The following is a 17,113-nucleotide window of genomic DNA, read 5'->3' on the forward strand; positions in this document are numbered from 1 at the left end:
CAAATGCTTGCATGCCCTCAAGCAAGCAAATGCACAAACTCATACATGCCTCCAGACTAAAACAGAGACATCCACATCATCTTAGCACATTCAAATTGGAGAAGTGATAATGGCACAGCCCGTTCTCTATGCTCTCCACTTTCCAAACGTTACCCCAGCGTAGCTTTTCAAACAATTTTTTATTTTTATTTTGATGAGCTCCTGACTAGGTGATTTCCCCTTGAGGATCAATAAAGTTCTATCTATCTATCTATCTATCTATCTATCTATCTATCTATCTATCTATCTATCTATCTATCTATCTATCTATCTATCTATCTATCTATCTATCTATCTATCTATCTATCTATCTATCTATCTATCTATCTATCTATCTAATCTATCTAATCTATCTATCTATCCGCAAGGCTCAAGATAGGGTCAAGTGTTTGAGAGCCATCAAGCCAGATTTTGGGACTTCACACAGTCACTGAGAATTGTTTTTATTCATTATTTGCATTTGTAGCTTTGTGGTTTTAGAGTTGCTGATAATTCAGGTTTTTTGATGTGCAGTTGAATGAGGTTATCTATAACCTGAAGTAGATTTTGGTCAGATGCCAGCTTAGAAAAGTAACAACAGCAGAAGGTGAGTGATTAGATGCTGTAGACAGAGACACCAAAAAAAAACCAAAACAAAAGAAGCCACTTAAACTGATATATATTTTCCTGTAATCATGTTCACTGTGTGCTATATTATACATATTGTTTTTGCCATATTTTGTGCTTAGCAGCCTTTTTTCCATTTGAAGATGGTGCTGAGGAGTATTTGGGGTGGTACAGTTTGTCAATCACATGGTGGCCACATCCTAATCCAGGGCCTATTTTCTATTTTCTTCAAAATGAGATAATTATTTAAAATTAACATCATGTTGAAGAAGACCTGAAACTACAGACTGACTCAGCTCTTTAAGAAAACGTTTCCTGGCTAATAAATAAAGCCAGAAAAAGGCTAATCAGATCCCCTCAGGTTGTGTGTCCACACGTCTCTACCTCACCAGTGAGAACCACACTCACTCCAAATTTCCCCCATGAGGCCTGCTGGATGTGCACTCTGCTTTGTTTTTTTTTTGTTTTTTTTGTCTCTGACAGATTAGGTTTCCACATAGTGACAGTGGCTGTTCTTCCTGATGAAGTGTTAATCCACTTGGTGAATGAACACATCAGCAGAGGTCTGCTGAATGGGCTTTATTTAGAAAGAACCTAGTTTCACATCATTGCAAAAGTCTTTTTCTCAAAGTTCATTTCAGTTTTCATGAAATGTTTTATATCAGTTATTTCTATGGAGTATTTATTTGCCTACTTCATCAGCTCGACAGCACATGCACTGCAAATAGTTGATAAAATAGATGATAAAGTCATTATGAGAACATTAATGAGCTAATAAATCAAGTAGGAAGTTGGGCCATTTTCACATAGCCTTCAGTGCAGTCTGACCTCTTTTTTTGCAACCAGTGGAGTCGCCCCCTGATGGCCATTGGATAGAATGCAGCTCTAAGGCTCAGCATTAGTTTCACTTTCCACTAGGTAGGGAAGACATTGCGTACTAATATATTACAGCATAACATGAACATTTGTAAGTGGTTTAACAAAAGTTCCATCCGCAGCAGCTCATCACTCAGCCTCTGTGCTGGTGTTCCTGCTATTTCTCCCAACCAGGACCTGATTTAAATCTACCTCAGGTAAAAAAACTGACCATAGATTCGAACTTTACATGAATAACCCAAACTATGACTTTAACTCCTTCAGAGGAATAAATTGAACTGACACATCAGAAACGTACTTATCTCAGGTTGAAATATTTTCTTTGATAGTAATTTGTTCTGGTTCATTCAAACTGTCAGACACACATTCATCCATTTTGAAATTTTTGTCCATGATGGATTTTGTGGGGATTGTACAGAACAACACATGTCATCAGTAAAGTCTTAACAAAGCGGAAGTGTAACACAAGTTAAAGTCTGATGAGAAAAAGCACAAAGACTGAAGATGTAAACATAAACAGAACATATGAGGGTGCAAAGAACCTCTCTTTTGGAAATCCAAAAGGAGAAACAAGGGGCAGACTAAGGCAGAAAGAAGTGAATTTCACTACATCTTTGTTTAAAAAAAAAAAAAGTATCTTTCCGAGCTGGCCAAACTGTCTTATCTTATTGCCTGAACAGCAGTCAGGCTAAGCTTGAACACAGCAGTTCCTCCTTCCCAGCAGTAAGTGGATATTGAATGAAGTTATAGTATTTTCAGCTCATATTAAATGGAAGAATGTGTGGTGGTGGTGGAGGTGTTGAATGGGACTTCATTAGATTAACGGTGAAGATGTCAACAACACAAACACAAAAACATAACATGCACATTCAAGACCTCAGTTTGTCTTCTGGGACCAAGGTTGTAATATTGGATCTGAATTTTATACACACACACACACAGTATACAGTGTGTATATACAGTGTACATACATATATCCAGCCACACTGAGAGAGCTTTACAAATGAAAAAACACACAATCACATACAAAGACAAAAAGAGCATAAAATGATCAACTGAAGAAAACAGTAAGAGAGAGCAAAAACTGTGATATGTAAATGAGTTAAAACTGTATTACTACACATGGATGAGATCAGTAACACATCAATACCTATAACAGTTTTAAAATGGATGAGCAGCAAAGGTGTGGAGCAACATGCACATTTAAAGAGTGAGTTTAAAGCTCAAGGAAAGAGCTTGCTTCTATTTTATCTCCTAACACTGTGGTCCACAGTGTTAGGCCATTGATAACTTAGAAATAAATGATGTACTCAATTTTGTAACATTGGACAATGATATTTGAATAACTATATCTTGGATGAAAACTTCCTCTTGCGCTGCCATCCAGCAGTTGCCACTTGCAGTTTGTGAAACTTCCCAGCAGACAATCATACAACCAATTATCACAGACTACTACATCACAGTTGGGTGTGGACCACAGTACGGCTTAACATAGCTGGTTGACCACATCCGGTTGTTTAATGTCGACCAAAATATTGGTGTTCTTCCTCAATTTAAAGTTTAGTGTGAAGTTTTTCTGTAGTGTCAGCAACCTTTACCAAAGTGAAACCTAGCAAGTAACTGAACAAGCCAGCCGATTGCATGAAGGTCTTTCTTCAACTCTCAATCGCACTTTTCAGGCTTTCCCTCTTAATGCTTTATTCCATAGAGCATGCATGCCAGCTCCTGAATGAACTGTGCAGGAAAAAAAGCTGAAGTGGAAGTAGAATCACTGGTTACCTGCAGTCTGTCTCTTTCCTGCTTCTTTTTTCAAACAAAAGAAGACAATTCTTTCATCTTAGCTACTGTTTTCATACCTCTTTCTCCACCACAAGTTTTGTCTATTAACTCTGCTCTTCTCTTCTTACCTGTTGTTGTTGTTGTTGTTGTTGTTGCTGTTGCTCTGTGTAAACTACTAGCCGGTAACCGCCGGTCCCTTGGCTGTGAGTCCCCTATTGACTTTGGTAAGAGAAGGGTTTCCAACATATCACCGCTCTTCCACTGTTTCTCTGTCATTCTGAAAGTTTGTGGCTCCATCCACTAACGCGCTCTGATTCCCCCCATCTCATCATGATTTTCTTTTCTTCTTTTTTCCCCATTTCACCTGGACACAAGTCCTGTTTGTCCGAGACTGAGATTGCTGTGGATTGTTTGTGTCGTTGTTGATGTGCTCCCGAGTTTGATCCAGCACAGCTATTGTTGTTTTGGTCACCCTCAGACATACACATGCAGCAAAAGTTCCTGTAGTTTTGGTGTTGTAAGCTAATGCAGATCATCTCACACTAATCTAACTGTTTTCTGTCTTCTTTTTTTTTTTTGATTGTTTGTCCAAATTATATTTGATCCTGGATTAAACTTGCAGCCAAAGATAAATTCTCAACATGTCCCCAAGCTTCATTAATGTAATAAGGCACTGTAACCCAGTCAGTAATATAACATCCAGCTAATTGGCTGTAGACTAAAAAAATGCTTGAAGCATCAGTGTGATTTGATCTGTAGCGTTGGTATGCATCCACCTCAGACAGCGACATTAATCGAAGCATGTTTAGCATGCGGAAAGACATTTATTGTGTTTACTGCAATCGGTAATCTGAAGTGTCTGCTCTCATTTGCAGGGAAGCTGCCGTCCTTAATTTTTGGGGTTATTCAACATCGGTTCACTTCACTTTCACTTCATTTTGTTTATAGTTCAAGAAACACAATTGAAGTTTGTACTCAAGTGAGTCAACCAAGTAAAAAGTTAAAGTCTGAGGACAATGCATTTGAACTGAAAGTGATGCTGCTTCTGCGCAAGTGCTGTATTGCCTGTATTTTAATGGAATGGAAATCCTTGGCACTTCTGGGTATAATCAGTAAACTGTTGTTTTGTTTTTTTGTTTCTCTTTTCTTTTTAACTACCTCCCTGTCATTCCAATAATGTGAGTGTTATTGTGCAGCATGTCAGTGATGTAGCCAGTCTGGATAACTGTAACGCTCCACTTTGTACCACTCTCCAGGTGACTATGCAGGGTTTCCAGGCTGTGGCCTCCTGCGCCTGCACAGCACTTACCGCCATGACCTGAAAATCTACGCCTCTGACGAAGGCAGAGTGCAGATGACAGCTGCTGCTTTCGCCAAGGTAAGTGCGTCTCTGTCACTGTGTGTGCGTCTGTGTATAGACACAGACACACACACAGAGAACAACGTGCATCTGAAGTTGCTTCTGATTCATTTGTTTCCAATCCATCCACTATAAGGAAAGTATTAGTGGAACTGCCATTTTTACAGATACTGTTTATTAACTTGGTCGTTAAGTCGGGAAAAAAAAGACAATCACCAAAATGTACGTTAGTTTTATTTTCTCAATATGTAGGGCAGCATAGTGGTTAGTGCTGCTGCCCTAGAACCAGAATGTTGCAGGTTCGGTTGCCAGCCTTGGGCCTTTCTGTGCAGAGTGTACCTGTTCCCTGTGCCGGTTCTCCGTGCTTGTGTGGGTTTCCTCCAGGAATTAAACTCTGTTAACATTTTTGAGCAGCACATTTAAGCAGTAAACTCTCCCACAGTTAATTGGTAAATTTAAGTTGTCCGTAGGTCTGAGTGAGTGTCAGTGGTTGTTGTTCTCTGTCTTTCTCTGTGTTGGCCCTGCGATGGACTGGTGACCTGTTCAGGGTGTACCCTGCCCTTGTCCAAAATAAGCTGGGATCGGCTCCAGCACCCCCCGCGACCCGGAAATGTTTAAGCAGTAGAAGATGAATGAATGAATATACTCCGTTAACATTTTCAAGCAGCAAATTCCAACAGTAATCTATTTGATTTGTTATGGTGGAAGTGTTGAGCCCATGCTTCCTCACTTGCTGCTCTGAATGTCTGTGCCCTGAACCAAAAACTGAATTTCTGAATGTTCACACCTGGACTTATGATAGATGAAGCCTTGACAGTTGAAAACTGCAGCTTTATGACCGATACATTGCTTGTGTTTCTGCTTGAGCAACCAGACTAACATTGTCAGAGCTTGTCCATAGTCCAAACTTTGCCCCTGGTTCTATTTAATACTGGGTTTAACCTTCATCCTAAACCATCCCAGTATTTCCTTTATGTGCACCTTCAGTAAAAGCACATTAGACATGTATCCTAGGTTATTCTTTTCAACTTAACTTATGAGAATATAAAATCTAGGAAAATCGTTAAATATGCACAAATTGTCAGTGGTTGACATTTTAAGATGCTGTACTGTAAATCCACACAGAGAATTGAAAGCGTAAACAACTCATACTTTTTGGTTTGTTCGGTTTTTTTTTTTTTGTCTTTTTGTTTTTTTCAAAAACCCTTGATTCAGCTTGACTACACCTTAAACAGAACTTCAAGCTGTTTTTGGCTTTCTGTTCAAGTACCCCACTTCCTCTGCAGGGCCTGCTGGCATTAGAAGGAGAGTTGACACCGATCCTGGTCCAAATGGTGAAGAGTGCCAACATGAATGGTCTGCTGGACAGCGACAGTGACTCTCTGACTGACTGCCAACAGAAGGTGAAGGCCAGGCTACATGAAATCATGCAGAAGGATCAGGAGTTTACCATGCAGGACTACGAAAAGGTATTTGACAAACCTGACAGCCTGAAATGAAAGTTTGAAATTATTTAATAACATGACTTAATCTGTTTCCATTGGGCTTCAGTTGGCCCCAACCGGTAGTCCATCTCTGGTCAACTCCATGAAAATCATAGAGAATCCAGTCAAGACCTGTGACAAAGTATATACCCTCATCCAGAGTCTCACCTCACAGATCCGAAAGAGACTAGAGGACCCCAAGTCTGCAGGTAGAGTGCTTCTTGAGTGTCTGTAAGTTCAGTTGCAGAAGAGCTGTTGAGTGTTAAGCTGTGACCCATTTAGTTTCCTCTGTTGCCTTTCATCTGCCTGAGACCTAAATCTATGTAGTTGAAATTTAAATTCATTCAGTCTGTGTTAAATGTGACAATGACTCTGTGGAGTATGGAGGAAAGTAGTCTTAGATTTTTGATAGGGGCAACATATGATGTCTTGCCAACTCCCCAGAACCTAAAACTCTGGATAAATCGAGACCCACTATGTTCTTTGGTTCAGGTACTGCAACTCTAAAGCACATCTGGTCAGGTTGTAAGGTTAGTCTCTCACAAGGACAGTATACGTGGCGACATAACCTTATAAAGCTTAGCTGCAGACATTGAAGATATACGGAGGCAGGTAAATTTAGGAGGGTCTAAGACAAAGAGAGTGGCAATTCAGTTTGTTCAAGAAGGAGGGAAAGTTAATAAGATAACAAGGAGGCAAGGCAGCTTAGAGGATGCCAGTGACTGGGAGATGCAGGTAGATTTAGGAGGAAAGATTGTTGCTCCCCAGGAAGTAGCCTGTACAAAACTATGGCCTGATATCATTTTGTGGTCTGGGAGTAGAAAGAGAGTATATTTCATAGAGCTGACTGTGCCGTGGGAGGATTCAGTTGAAGAAGCATATGAAAGGAAAAAGCTGAGGTATGCAGATCTAGGTAAGGATGCTGAGCAGCGAGGATGGAAGGTTAAGATTTGTCCAGTGGAAGTAGGATGTAGAGGGTTTGTAGCCAGATCTGTTGTTGCTTTGTTGAAGGAGTTAGGAGGAAGGGGACAGAGGGTGAGGAAAACAGTGAAGGAAATGTTGGATGAGCCATGACCAGGCGGTCATTCCAGGTGAGCTGGCCTGTATTGGTCTGATTGGTTTGAGTATAGAACTGTTCAGGTGAGTTTGGTTGCTGACTCTGCTAGTGTAGCTTGTCCTCCACCTCCTGCAGCCTCTATACTTTCCTGCCCCCACCTGAACCAGGGTCTGTATCCCACCCCTACTTTTATCTCCACCTCTTCTGTCCCCCCCCCACACCTGAACCAGGGTCTGTATCCCATCCCTACTTTTATCTCCACCTCTTCTGTCCCCCCCACACCTGAACCAGGGTCTGTATCCCATCCCTACTTTTATCTCCACCTCTTCTGTCCCCCCCACACCTGAACCAGTTTCTGTATCCCACCCCTACTTTTATCTCCACCTCTTCTGTCCCCCCCCCCCATACCTGAACCAGGGTCTGTATCCCACCCCTACTTTTATCTCCACCTCTTCTGTCCCCCCCACACCTGAACCAGGGTCTGTATCCCATCCCTACTTTTATCTCCACCTCTTCTGTCCCCCCCACACCTGAACCAGGGTCTGTATCCCATCCCTACTTTTATCTCCACCTCTTCTGTCCCCCCCCCCAGACCTGAACCAGGTCTGTATCCCATCCCTACTTTTATCTCCACCTCTTCTGTCCCCCCCCCCCAGACCGGAACCAGGTCTGTATCCCATCCCTACTTTTATCTCCACCTCTTCTGTCCCCCCCCCCACACCTGAACCAGGTCTGTATCCCATCCCTACTTTTATCTCCACCTCTTCTGTCCCCCCCACACCTGAACCAGGGTCTGTATCCCATCCCTACTTTTATCTCCACCTCTTCTGTCCCCCCCCACACCTGAACCAGGGTCTGTATCCCATCCCTACTTTTATCTCCACCTCTTCTGTCCCCCCCACACCTGAACCAGGTCTGTATCCCCACCCTGCTTTCACTGGTGCAGTTGGTGAGAGGTCAGAGTAGTTGACAGTAGTGCTGTGTGAGATAGTTGTCTTTGTGTGAGGAGCAGTGATGTCTGGCATTAGGGGGGTGACTCTGGGACTCCAGTGATCACTGTTGACCCTCCTGGAGGTGTCGTGGGCCTAACTAGATGAAACACCAGTGAAAGGAGGTTCCCACCTGATGACCCCAAAGACTTGACAGCTGTCACTGCTCACTGGCCTAGTTAGATATTATCTTCAGGGCACATAAGGCAGGGTGAAGGTTTGTTGTTAGGGAGTTAGTCACTGAGTCTGGTCCATTTTTTGTAGCACAAGTTTCTTGTGTTTACTCTAAATTCAATAAACTGTGCTTCACTCTAGACTTGCAGCTTTACCACAGTGAAACGCTGGAGCTGATGCTGCAGCGTTGGTCCAAACTTGAGAGAGACTTCCGTATGAAGAATGGACGTTATGACATCAGCAAGATCCCAGACATCTACGACTGCATCAAATATGACTCACAGCACAACGCCTCGTTGGGACTGGAGGACACACTGGAGCTGTTCAGACTGTCCTGTGCCCTGGCTGACATCATTATACCACAGGTCAAAGAAGAACCCAACTGTCCTGTGTACAAGCTAATATATTTAAACCACATACAAACCTTTTGGTTAAGAATTATTTAGAATATACTTTTGCATTATGCATTTTAATTATTTATAATACCAAAATTATTCAAATTAGAGAAATACTGAGAACTTGCAAAATGAAACATTTTCTTCCATAGGAAAACGAACCCAACAGTAAAAAGGAACAGTTATGCGCAAGTGAAATGAAGTTCCTTTGATTTCATGTCAAACAGTCCTATTCTTGTGAACATGAGGGAATTTCTTCATATTTGGCTCGCAGAGTCATTGTTTAGATTTTTGTGGTCAAAGGTTACGTGACCTCAACATGCTTTCTAACGTGTAGATTCCTACACTAATCATAACGCAGTTCAACACAAATGTCTGAACAAGTAGCGCATCATGGAATGCAGAACCAATAGGGCCCAGGCCTAACTACATACAGTAGATCAACAAACATCAAAAAGGTCCTTCAGCTCTACACTGGATACTGTTTGTGTAGCAGCGCTGTGGTTGATCGATTGCATACTGACACCAGTTGTTCTTTAATGTAATGGCTCAGGAAGAGGATAGATTGTCTTCCAAGGATCATGCAACTGGCACATGTCACAGTATCCTTTCTATGGTGTGTGTGCACCTGCGTGTGTATATAAACACTGTGCACATTTTGACAATGTTAAGGAATATGTTTTTTCAACAAAATCACATAATCATCAATATCACTGAAAATAAAAGTAAAAAAAAAAGCATTTCAACCAAACTCACATAACTGAGTGCATATCCTGCATCACCACCTGATCAATCTCCTCCTCACCAGATGTTAATGAAAGTGCTGACATTGGCTTTTTGTTCCTCCACATCCGCTACATCAGGAGTATGGAATCAGCAAAGCTGAGAAACTGGACATTGCTCAGGCCTACTGTGTTCCTTTGATGAAGAAAATCCAGCTGGACCTGCAGAGGACCCATGAGGACGAGGCAGTCAACAAGCTCCACCCCCTGTGAGTGTTAAAGCTGCCATCGGAGCACAAACAAGCAAGTGAACATGTGTCTGTCTGTGTGCTGCCGTGCTTACTCAGGTCCCCTGGTGTTTAGGTACTCTCGGGGTGTGATGTCTCCCGGCCGGCACGTCCGCACACGTCTGTACTTCACCAGTGAGAGCCATGTTCACTCCCTGCTTAGCATGTTCCGCTATGGAGGCCTGCTGAATGTATGCTCCAGTTTTATCCTCTGACAGTTTTACACAAATGTATGCTGTCTGGTTTTTTTTTTTTTTGGGTTTTTTTTTTTGGTGTGTCCACTGATTATGATTTAATGTACTTTTGAGAGTATAATGTCAGCTTGGTAGATATGATAAACACATCAGTGGAGGTGTAGTGGATGGGAGTATAATTAGGAAGAAGTTTCAGATTGATAACATCATTTTAGTTTTAACTTTAGTTTAGTTTAAGTTTTAATTTTTAGCAGTCTCAGTGCCTCAACACATATCAAAACTGCAATTTCCCAGTCTGGGATAAATAAAGTATCTATCTATCTATAGCAACTTGTTGTATGTTGAGCAGAACGCAGGGCTGCATTAACAGGAGGGTTCTGCAACAGTTCAGTATAACTGTGTACCAGACTATATATTTACTGCGTCATTTTCAAAAGTCAGTGTCACACATCAGCTGCATCTTGCCATCATATGGATAATCTTTTTCTTGTGTTTGCATCAATGTTGTGTGTGTGCATGCAAATTTGCACGCATGCTTGTATGTGCACATCAGGAGGAGAAGGACCAGCAGTGGAAACAGGCAATGGACTATTTGAGTGCTGTGACCGAGCTCAACTACATGACACAGATTGTCATCATGCTGTATGAAGACAACAATAAGGTCTGCCTGCAGAGAGCTGCTTTATTCAGGCTGCATTGGCCAGTTTCATTTACTGATTTATGTGTGGTGAGCAGGACCCCTCGTCAGAGGAGCGTTTCCACGTTGAGCTTCACTTCAGTCCGGGAGTCAAAGGATGTGAAGATGAGGAAAATGTGCCTCTTGGCTTTGGCTTCCGGCCAGCCTCCTCTGAGGTGTGTGTGAGAATGTGTTTTACTTTTTCCCTTTTTATGGGCCCAAACAAATAATTTGTCCACTATTTGTGCAGAAAGTTATAAGAGGATAATAATAATTTTTCAAGAGACATCTGTGTACAAACATAGACATAGAGGTTTATATTTGAAGACACAAATGCATAAAATCACAGACATGCATTATATTATGCAAGTGTGAATGTAAATAAATTCAATTTATATTTATTGTAGTATTTGAAAGAGTTCATTGTGAGCAAAAAATCTAGTTTGACATTGTGAGTGCTGCATTGGAATGACCTGGGTGCATGCTTACAGTTTTATGGTGTTGCATTATCACATTCATACGTTTTCTGGCTTTTAGTGGGAAGTTATTTTGTAAAGTTATTGATTACTTGTTGTTGCTTTTAATAAGGTAAATAGTTTTATCATGAGATGATCCTGGTGATTTCTGTCCTCTGTCTGTTCTATGAAATTTTGATCAAATCAGAATCAAGACAAAAAGCCAAATCAGGGCAGTCTGGAGGACCTCTCCCAGGACCAGCCAGACCAGGCTCTTCCTGTTTCAGAGCCAATCAACATCCAGCGAAGGTCTCCTATGATTCGCAACCGCAAGACAGGCTCCATGGAGGTACAAAACAATTGTATTGGCGCTAATGTCATTACGATGTTAAGTGTAGTCTTTGCAGTTCTGAGGTTGTGTATTTGATTTTTCCTTTATGTAAACCTGTTAGTGCTTTAGTTGAAATGAATGTTAGACATCAGGTCCCTGTCTCGGTCTTAACCCCTGGTCTCCATGGCCCCACTCAGGTCCTCTCTGAGACCTCCCCCACCCTGTCCTCCAAAGGCTGCACATCCCACCGACTCTTCCCCTCATGTTCACGCCAGTCTCCTGAGATCAAACCGACCAGTGTTCTAGGTGGGCACCGGATATCTGTGTGTGTCTGTGTGTGATTTTCACATGTGTGAAGGAGAACCAGTGTGAGCGAGAGAGGCTTTCTTCTCACAGGCTCACATCGCTCATACCGTGACTTTATCCCCTGCTGTCATCACCAGTGCTCTGAAGCCCTGACTGTGACTTTCCCCTTGCCCCTCCCACCTAAGCGCTTATCCCTGTTACTTACACTTCTTTTTCTTTCTTCTCTTTTTTCCATCACCCCCCCTCTCTTTCTCTCTGATGGTCACATAGCTTCCACCACAGCTTAGCTTATCAGCAGCCAACACGGATCAGAATCACAAGTATGTAGGCAAGAGGTCAGCGTGGGGAGTTGTGTTCAGAGACAACTGCAGGATCACTGGTGGTGTCACAAAGTGTTCAGAGAGACACTGAAACCCTGGCCAGGTGATAAGGTGACAACATAGTGAACATACTGTAGGCTCATTCATTCGTCCGCTTATCCTTTTTCTGGGTTGTGGGGCTGCTGGAGCCAATCCCAGCTCACATTGGTCACACACACACACACACACGGGCAACTTCGAGTCAACCATTGGATGGCAGGAAGAAGCTGGAAGCACCTGGAGGAAACCACGCAAGGCTCGCGACCTTCTCTTTGCGGGGCAACAGCGCTAACCATTATGCCGCCGTGCTGCCATACTATAGGCATTTCTGAGCGCAGGAATCAAACCCAGCTTCTTATGATTAGTCAGAATAGGTAGTTTTAGTTCACTAGACCTTTGCTGTTGAAACAAGTCTGTCATGTCAGAATGCAACCAAGACTACAGAATAATTAAATACACTAAATAATATGAAATTGATCCAGCATGTAAACAATAATTGACCTCAACAGGAGTATGGAATGCTTCTCTAAAGATTTAACAATTTTTTCTTTTGTTTGTTTCTCAAGATCAGTTTATTGAACTTAATATTGGTTTTGTTTTTTTCCTTTGTGCACATCAGCAGCAGTCTCCCAAACATTTCTCTGCGTAAACATGTTACACTCACAAATCCGGTTTAAATTTAGCTCAGTGTTTGGCCAAGGAAAACAAGTGCAGTGTTGCCAGATCGTGACAGTGTCCACTTTGATACAATTATAAAGAGTGTAAACCTGAAAACAAGAGCTAGCTAAGGTTATAAAGCCCCCCTAAAATTATTGGGCTTATTAGTCAATATAAACATGAACATATTACAGTTGTTATACATTGATTGTAAGCGAATGGTGAGAAAAAAAAAAAAAAAAAAAAAAGGCATAACGTAAATAACGACAGTCTTTTTTGTTTGTTGTCGTTGTTGTAGTTGGTAACTGTAAAGCCAGGTTTACAATAAGGAAATATTGTTCTGATAATTTCAATCTTTTCTTAATTGTCTAAAAATATACTTTTTGGGCAATGGACAATTGACCCTTTGTAAAACGTAAAAGTTAAGTGAATTTGTTACCATACTGTTCTTCATTGATATAACCTCCTTTTGAAGGACTTTTGTGTCGCTGTATGTGTGTAATTCCCAAGGGCATGTAACCTCCCACCAACCTACTAACATGGCGACAGTCACACATGCATGACATGTTGGTGGCTAAATCAAGACACAAAGACAAAACTATAAAACTGTGAATGTGAGAACAGGGAGCGGCCACTTTTTGTCCTGGGAGTTTAAAGCCTCTGTCTTACACCAGGCTACAGGAAACGGCTTCACGTCATCACTTGATATTATCCAAGAATTTATATTGTGCTCTTAAATCCTGCTCTGACTGTTGAAAATGCCCTCAGGTCTTTACGCTTGTTTGATTAAATAGTCCCGTACTCTATTTTACCAATAAAATTCTGTTCATACATTTTAGGTATCAGAACAACTATCCTGAAATAAGTTGTAGTTTTTTTGTGATTACATTTCTTTTGTTGTCAAATCAAAACTTTAAGTGACAATTGAACTAAATGATATAAACATCAGGCGGAGGGCAAAAGTGCACAAGTGTTAATCATCAAGTCACTCAGAGTGGATTATCTCAAATCTGGAAGTAGCAGTTGCTGCTGTGTCTACAGTACATCAGGCAGCTTCATCTTGAGTCTCTGGGAGTAGTCCAAGTAGATGCTGTCACTCACAGTAAGTGTGAGGCCGTAGAGTGATTTCTCCCTGTTCATTACAAACACTGACCAGGCTGACGGCTCCGGCCACAGACGAGAGGAGCAGGTGACAGAAACGGCATCATTGATATGCTTTTCATACCTTCACAACGTTTATGCCCTTTCTTCTTTTTTTCTTTGCCGTTTCAAAGATATTCCCTGCTCTGTTTGATCTCAGATTCATTTTTTACTCCTAGAACTTCACTATTTGGCAACAAGTTGAGAAGGTTTGTGCACAGCAGGGGTCTAGAGAAAGCCCCATTCATGATGCCTGTTTGTGCCTTTTGATCATTCTTCTACTTCTCTGCGTACAAACCATACATGCTCATGGTGCATACATATGCATGCACCGCATGAACGCTCACAGCTTTTAAAGATGCAGATCCTGTATTGAAAACCTTGTAGCTCACGTCATAACTTCTAGCAAACGAGTGACTGTTTCTATAATTTTTCTTTTTTCATGAATGAAAGTGAAAAGATGAAGGTCACCTTCACTTTACTTACAAGGTTTTCACACAGGTGTACATCCTTTGCGATATACAGACACTCATGCCAAAAACTGCCCATAGCAACAGTTTGTTATAACAATAATGGCATGATGAACTAACATTCACCCTCCACCCCATCCACCCTTCTCCTGACCCCACACACAGGCTCGCTCTGCTCTGGCCTCTTCAGTGCCTCTGCCCTTGGGGTGTCCTGTAGCGCCCCCAACCTGCGAGACTACGTCCGTACCCACCACCACCACCACCACCGAAAACCGCCTCTGTCCCCCGGGAGTCTGCCGTGCCAGGTTGGAATGTTTGGTACGTTGCATCACAACGCTGATGTTTTTTCCTCAACCTTTTTGAGCTTTCAAAAGTCTCTTCCAGGCTTGAAAATATGGACTTTTTTTCTTCTATTTTCCCCTTGAACTTCTACGACTTTTAATTTTTGAGACATTCTTTATTGTCAGGGATTTTTCAATCAAAGCTCCCTTTCCTTTCACTCCCTCTCCCAAAGCGAACCAACAGTTTCAAACCATTACATCACCTGCATCTGAGTGATTTAGCTTGCAGTGTTCACAATCATGGCTCTGATGTGACAGCAGAGGGGCGGGCTGTGCAGCAGATGCTGAGCATGCAACCTTGCATTGGACTGTGAGACATTATCAGTGATCTTTGTGTTTTTTTTTTTTTTCCAGATCAGCATGAACACTTACAGTATTGATCATACCACCATCTGCTTGCTGTGAATGTGCACGAATGTTCTCTCTATGCATGTTGTCATACAGCACATGCATTCTTTCAGGGAATTTAATTTCATAATTAGGTAAAATAGTGTGTGTCTGGAAGTCATGGGTCTGGCTTTTCTTTTTTATCACAATTTATGTTACTCCTCACATTAAGAAACTCAGCTGGTTGTTTGGAACATACATATTTTCAAAACCCAATAATTAACCTTCATAATATTCAGTCTCATTCTCCCTCCCCACGCTTTCCCCCTTGGTTTTATCTTGCCATTGGTGAGTATAAGCAAATATTTTTCACAGCTTCTGGAGCTACACTACATTTGTTTGATTACACAAGTTTTGATTTAGTTGCTTCCAAGGATCAACGTGACATCATCAGGCTCAGTCAGCAGCAGAGGTTTTTACTGGCACAGTATACACACACGTGTGGATCTGCATGTTGTCGAAACTGCAGGGACTTTTCTTCCCACTGTGGCGTTGAAACACAAAAAAATGAGGAGTTCGATTTGTCCACCGGGTGTCACTCTGACAGCGAGGCTGTTCACTCAGGAGCAAAACAATCCTTTCCTCTCTGTTCTGCTCTGTTTGGGCTTCGATTGATAGCCATGCTGTTTATTTAAAGGAAGAGGAGGCTGCTTCAGGACAAGTATTCAACTGTATTTTTATGCTATTGGAATTATGAAAGAAAGTTCAGTCGGATGTCTGAATTCCCTGAGCCCCGTCAGATAATTTCATACCTTAATAATTACAGTCCATCATTTTCTGTTCTCTTGTATGGTTTTTAAATACTATCAATTAGGTACATGGTTCTCTCACAATCATTTTTCTCAGACAAATATACATTGGCCTTTGCAACACAACTATCTGTAGTTTGAATGGGAAACCAAGCTATTATTTATTTGCCACACAAATAAATAACACAGCTATAATAAATATTCTTAGATTATTGTTGGTTCATATGACGATTTTTATGAATGGGATTACCTATAGTGCTGAGAACACAGAGAGCCATCACCTGACTCAGTTTAATGGAGCTCCTGAGTATCTTTCATCTCATTATCATGCTTTCCTGGCTGCTTTGATCTACTTCACCATCTCATCAGTGCCATATGATGTACAAACAAGGGCTAAGATAACGAGCTGCAGAGATAAGACAGTTGCCAAACTTGTTATCGAGTTGTAGTTGTCGAAAAAATCCAATAATTATGTTCCAAAATGTCGAAGTAGCACTTCAAAGTCAACAAGAGTTGATGGCTGACAGCTAAACAAGGGAGAGTGGACTGTGAGACTGTTTCTCTTCTTCAGATTAAGACTCAGCATCCAACATTTACCTCATCCACCCGTTGATGAAGGGACAGGCCAGCTCTCTGTTTCACCTTGTTTTTCTCTTTCATGTTAAAACATGCAAATAGGCAACCAGATAGATACAGTGCCAACAGTTCCAGTAATACCAGTTACCTTTCTTATCTCCTCAGAGCTGTTCTCTATGCCGGCAGTAAAGAGATTTTCTGTGTCATTTGCCAGGCATCCGACTAATGGTATGTCTGTATTTATTCATGTTTATTTCGACACTACTCCAGTTTTCCTCATCTTGCATGACCTTTTGTGGGAAAACATCTCCTGTGTTTTCTGTTTTTGGGGGTTTGACATTTTGGCTCCGTTAATTACATTAAACGTCTCCAGGATTCCAAATTTTTCTCAAGAGTTTCTGTTTCTCCGTACGTCCTCGGTGTTCGTTGTATCCTGTGTTTTTCGCCCTTCACTTCTAACACCACCTGCTCTGCCTGCATTTGTTTAATTGCCTCTCTGATCCCACTGTTTCCGTACAGTATTCCACATTCCGATAATCTGCACATAACATTATAACATAACATTACCTCTCCTGCACATTTTGTTCATATGAAATAGTTTTTTCATTAATTTCTTCGTTTTGACATCAAACATCAGACCAGCCTGTAAAGTCGAGTGTTTCACTGCCTTTCCACATTACTCACTGTAATGTATTTAACTGTAA

General features: G+C 41.5%; 1 protein-coding gene across 8 annotated transcripts in view; it reads left to right on the forward strand.

Moving 5' to 3' along the window:
- Positions 1-17,113, forward strand: part of ppip5k1b (diphosphoinositol pentakisphosphate kinase 1b) — a 48,137-nt gene that overhangs the window by 21,434 nt on the left and 9,590 nt on the right. For 2 of the 8 annotated variants that reach the window (XM_029521989.1, XM_029521987.1), the window contains exons 16-27: positions 3,480-3,524; positions 4,557-4,678; positions 5,947-6,129; positions 6,212-6,353; positions 8,506-8,729; positions 9,623-9,750; positions 9,845-9,959; positions 10,516-10,623; positions 10,698-10,814; positions 11,302-11,442; positions 11,622-11,730; positions 14,522-14,674. In XM_029521989.1, coding sequence (XP_029377849.1) covers positions 3,480-3,524; positions 4,557-4,678; positions 5,947-6,129; positions 6,212-6,353; positions 8,506-8,729; positions 9,623-9,750; positions 9,845-9,959; positions 10,516-10,623; positions 10,698-10,814; positions 11,302-11,442; positions 11,622-11,730; positions 14,522-14,674 — 1,587 coding nt within the window. Of the gene's footprint in view, positions 1-3,479; positions 3,525-4,556; positions 4,679-5,946; positions 6,130-6,211; positions 6,354-8,505; positions 8,730-9,622; positions 9,751-9,844; positions 9,960-10,515; positions 10,624-10,697; positions 10,815-11,301; positions 11,443-11,621; positions 11,731-14,521; positions 14,675-16,574; positions 16,638-17,113 lie in introns of all 8 variants that reach the window. The other 6 variants (XR_003841732.1, XM_029521991.1, XM_029521988.1 and 3 more) reach the window with 5 other exon arrangements.

The sequence above is a fragment of the Echeneis naucrates genome, chromosome 16 (genome assembly GCF_900963305.1).
Source record: "Echeneis naucrates chromosome 16, fEcheNa1.1, whole genome shotgun sequence".
Lineage (NCBI taxonomy): Eukaryota > Metazoa > Chordata > Actinopteri > Carangiformes > Echeneidae > Echeneis > Echeneis naucrates.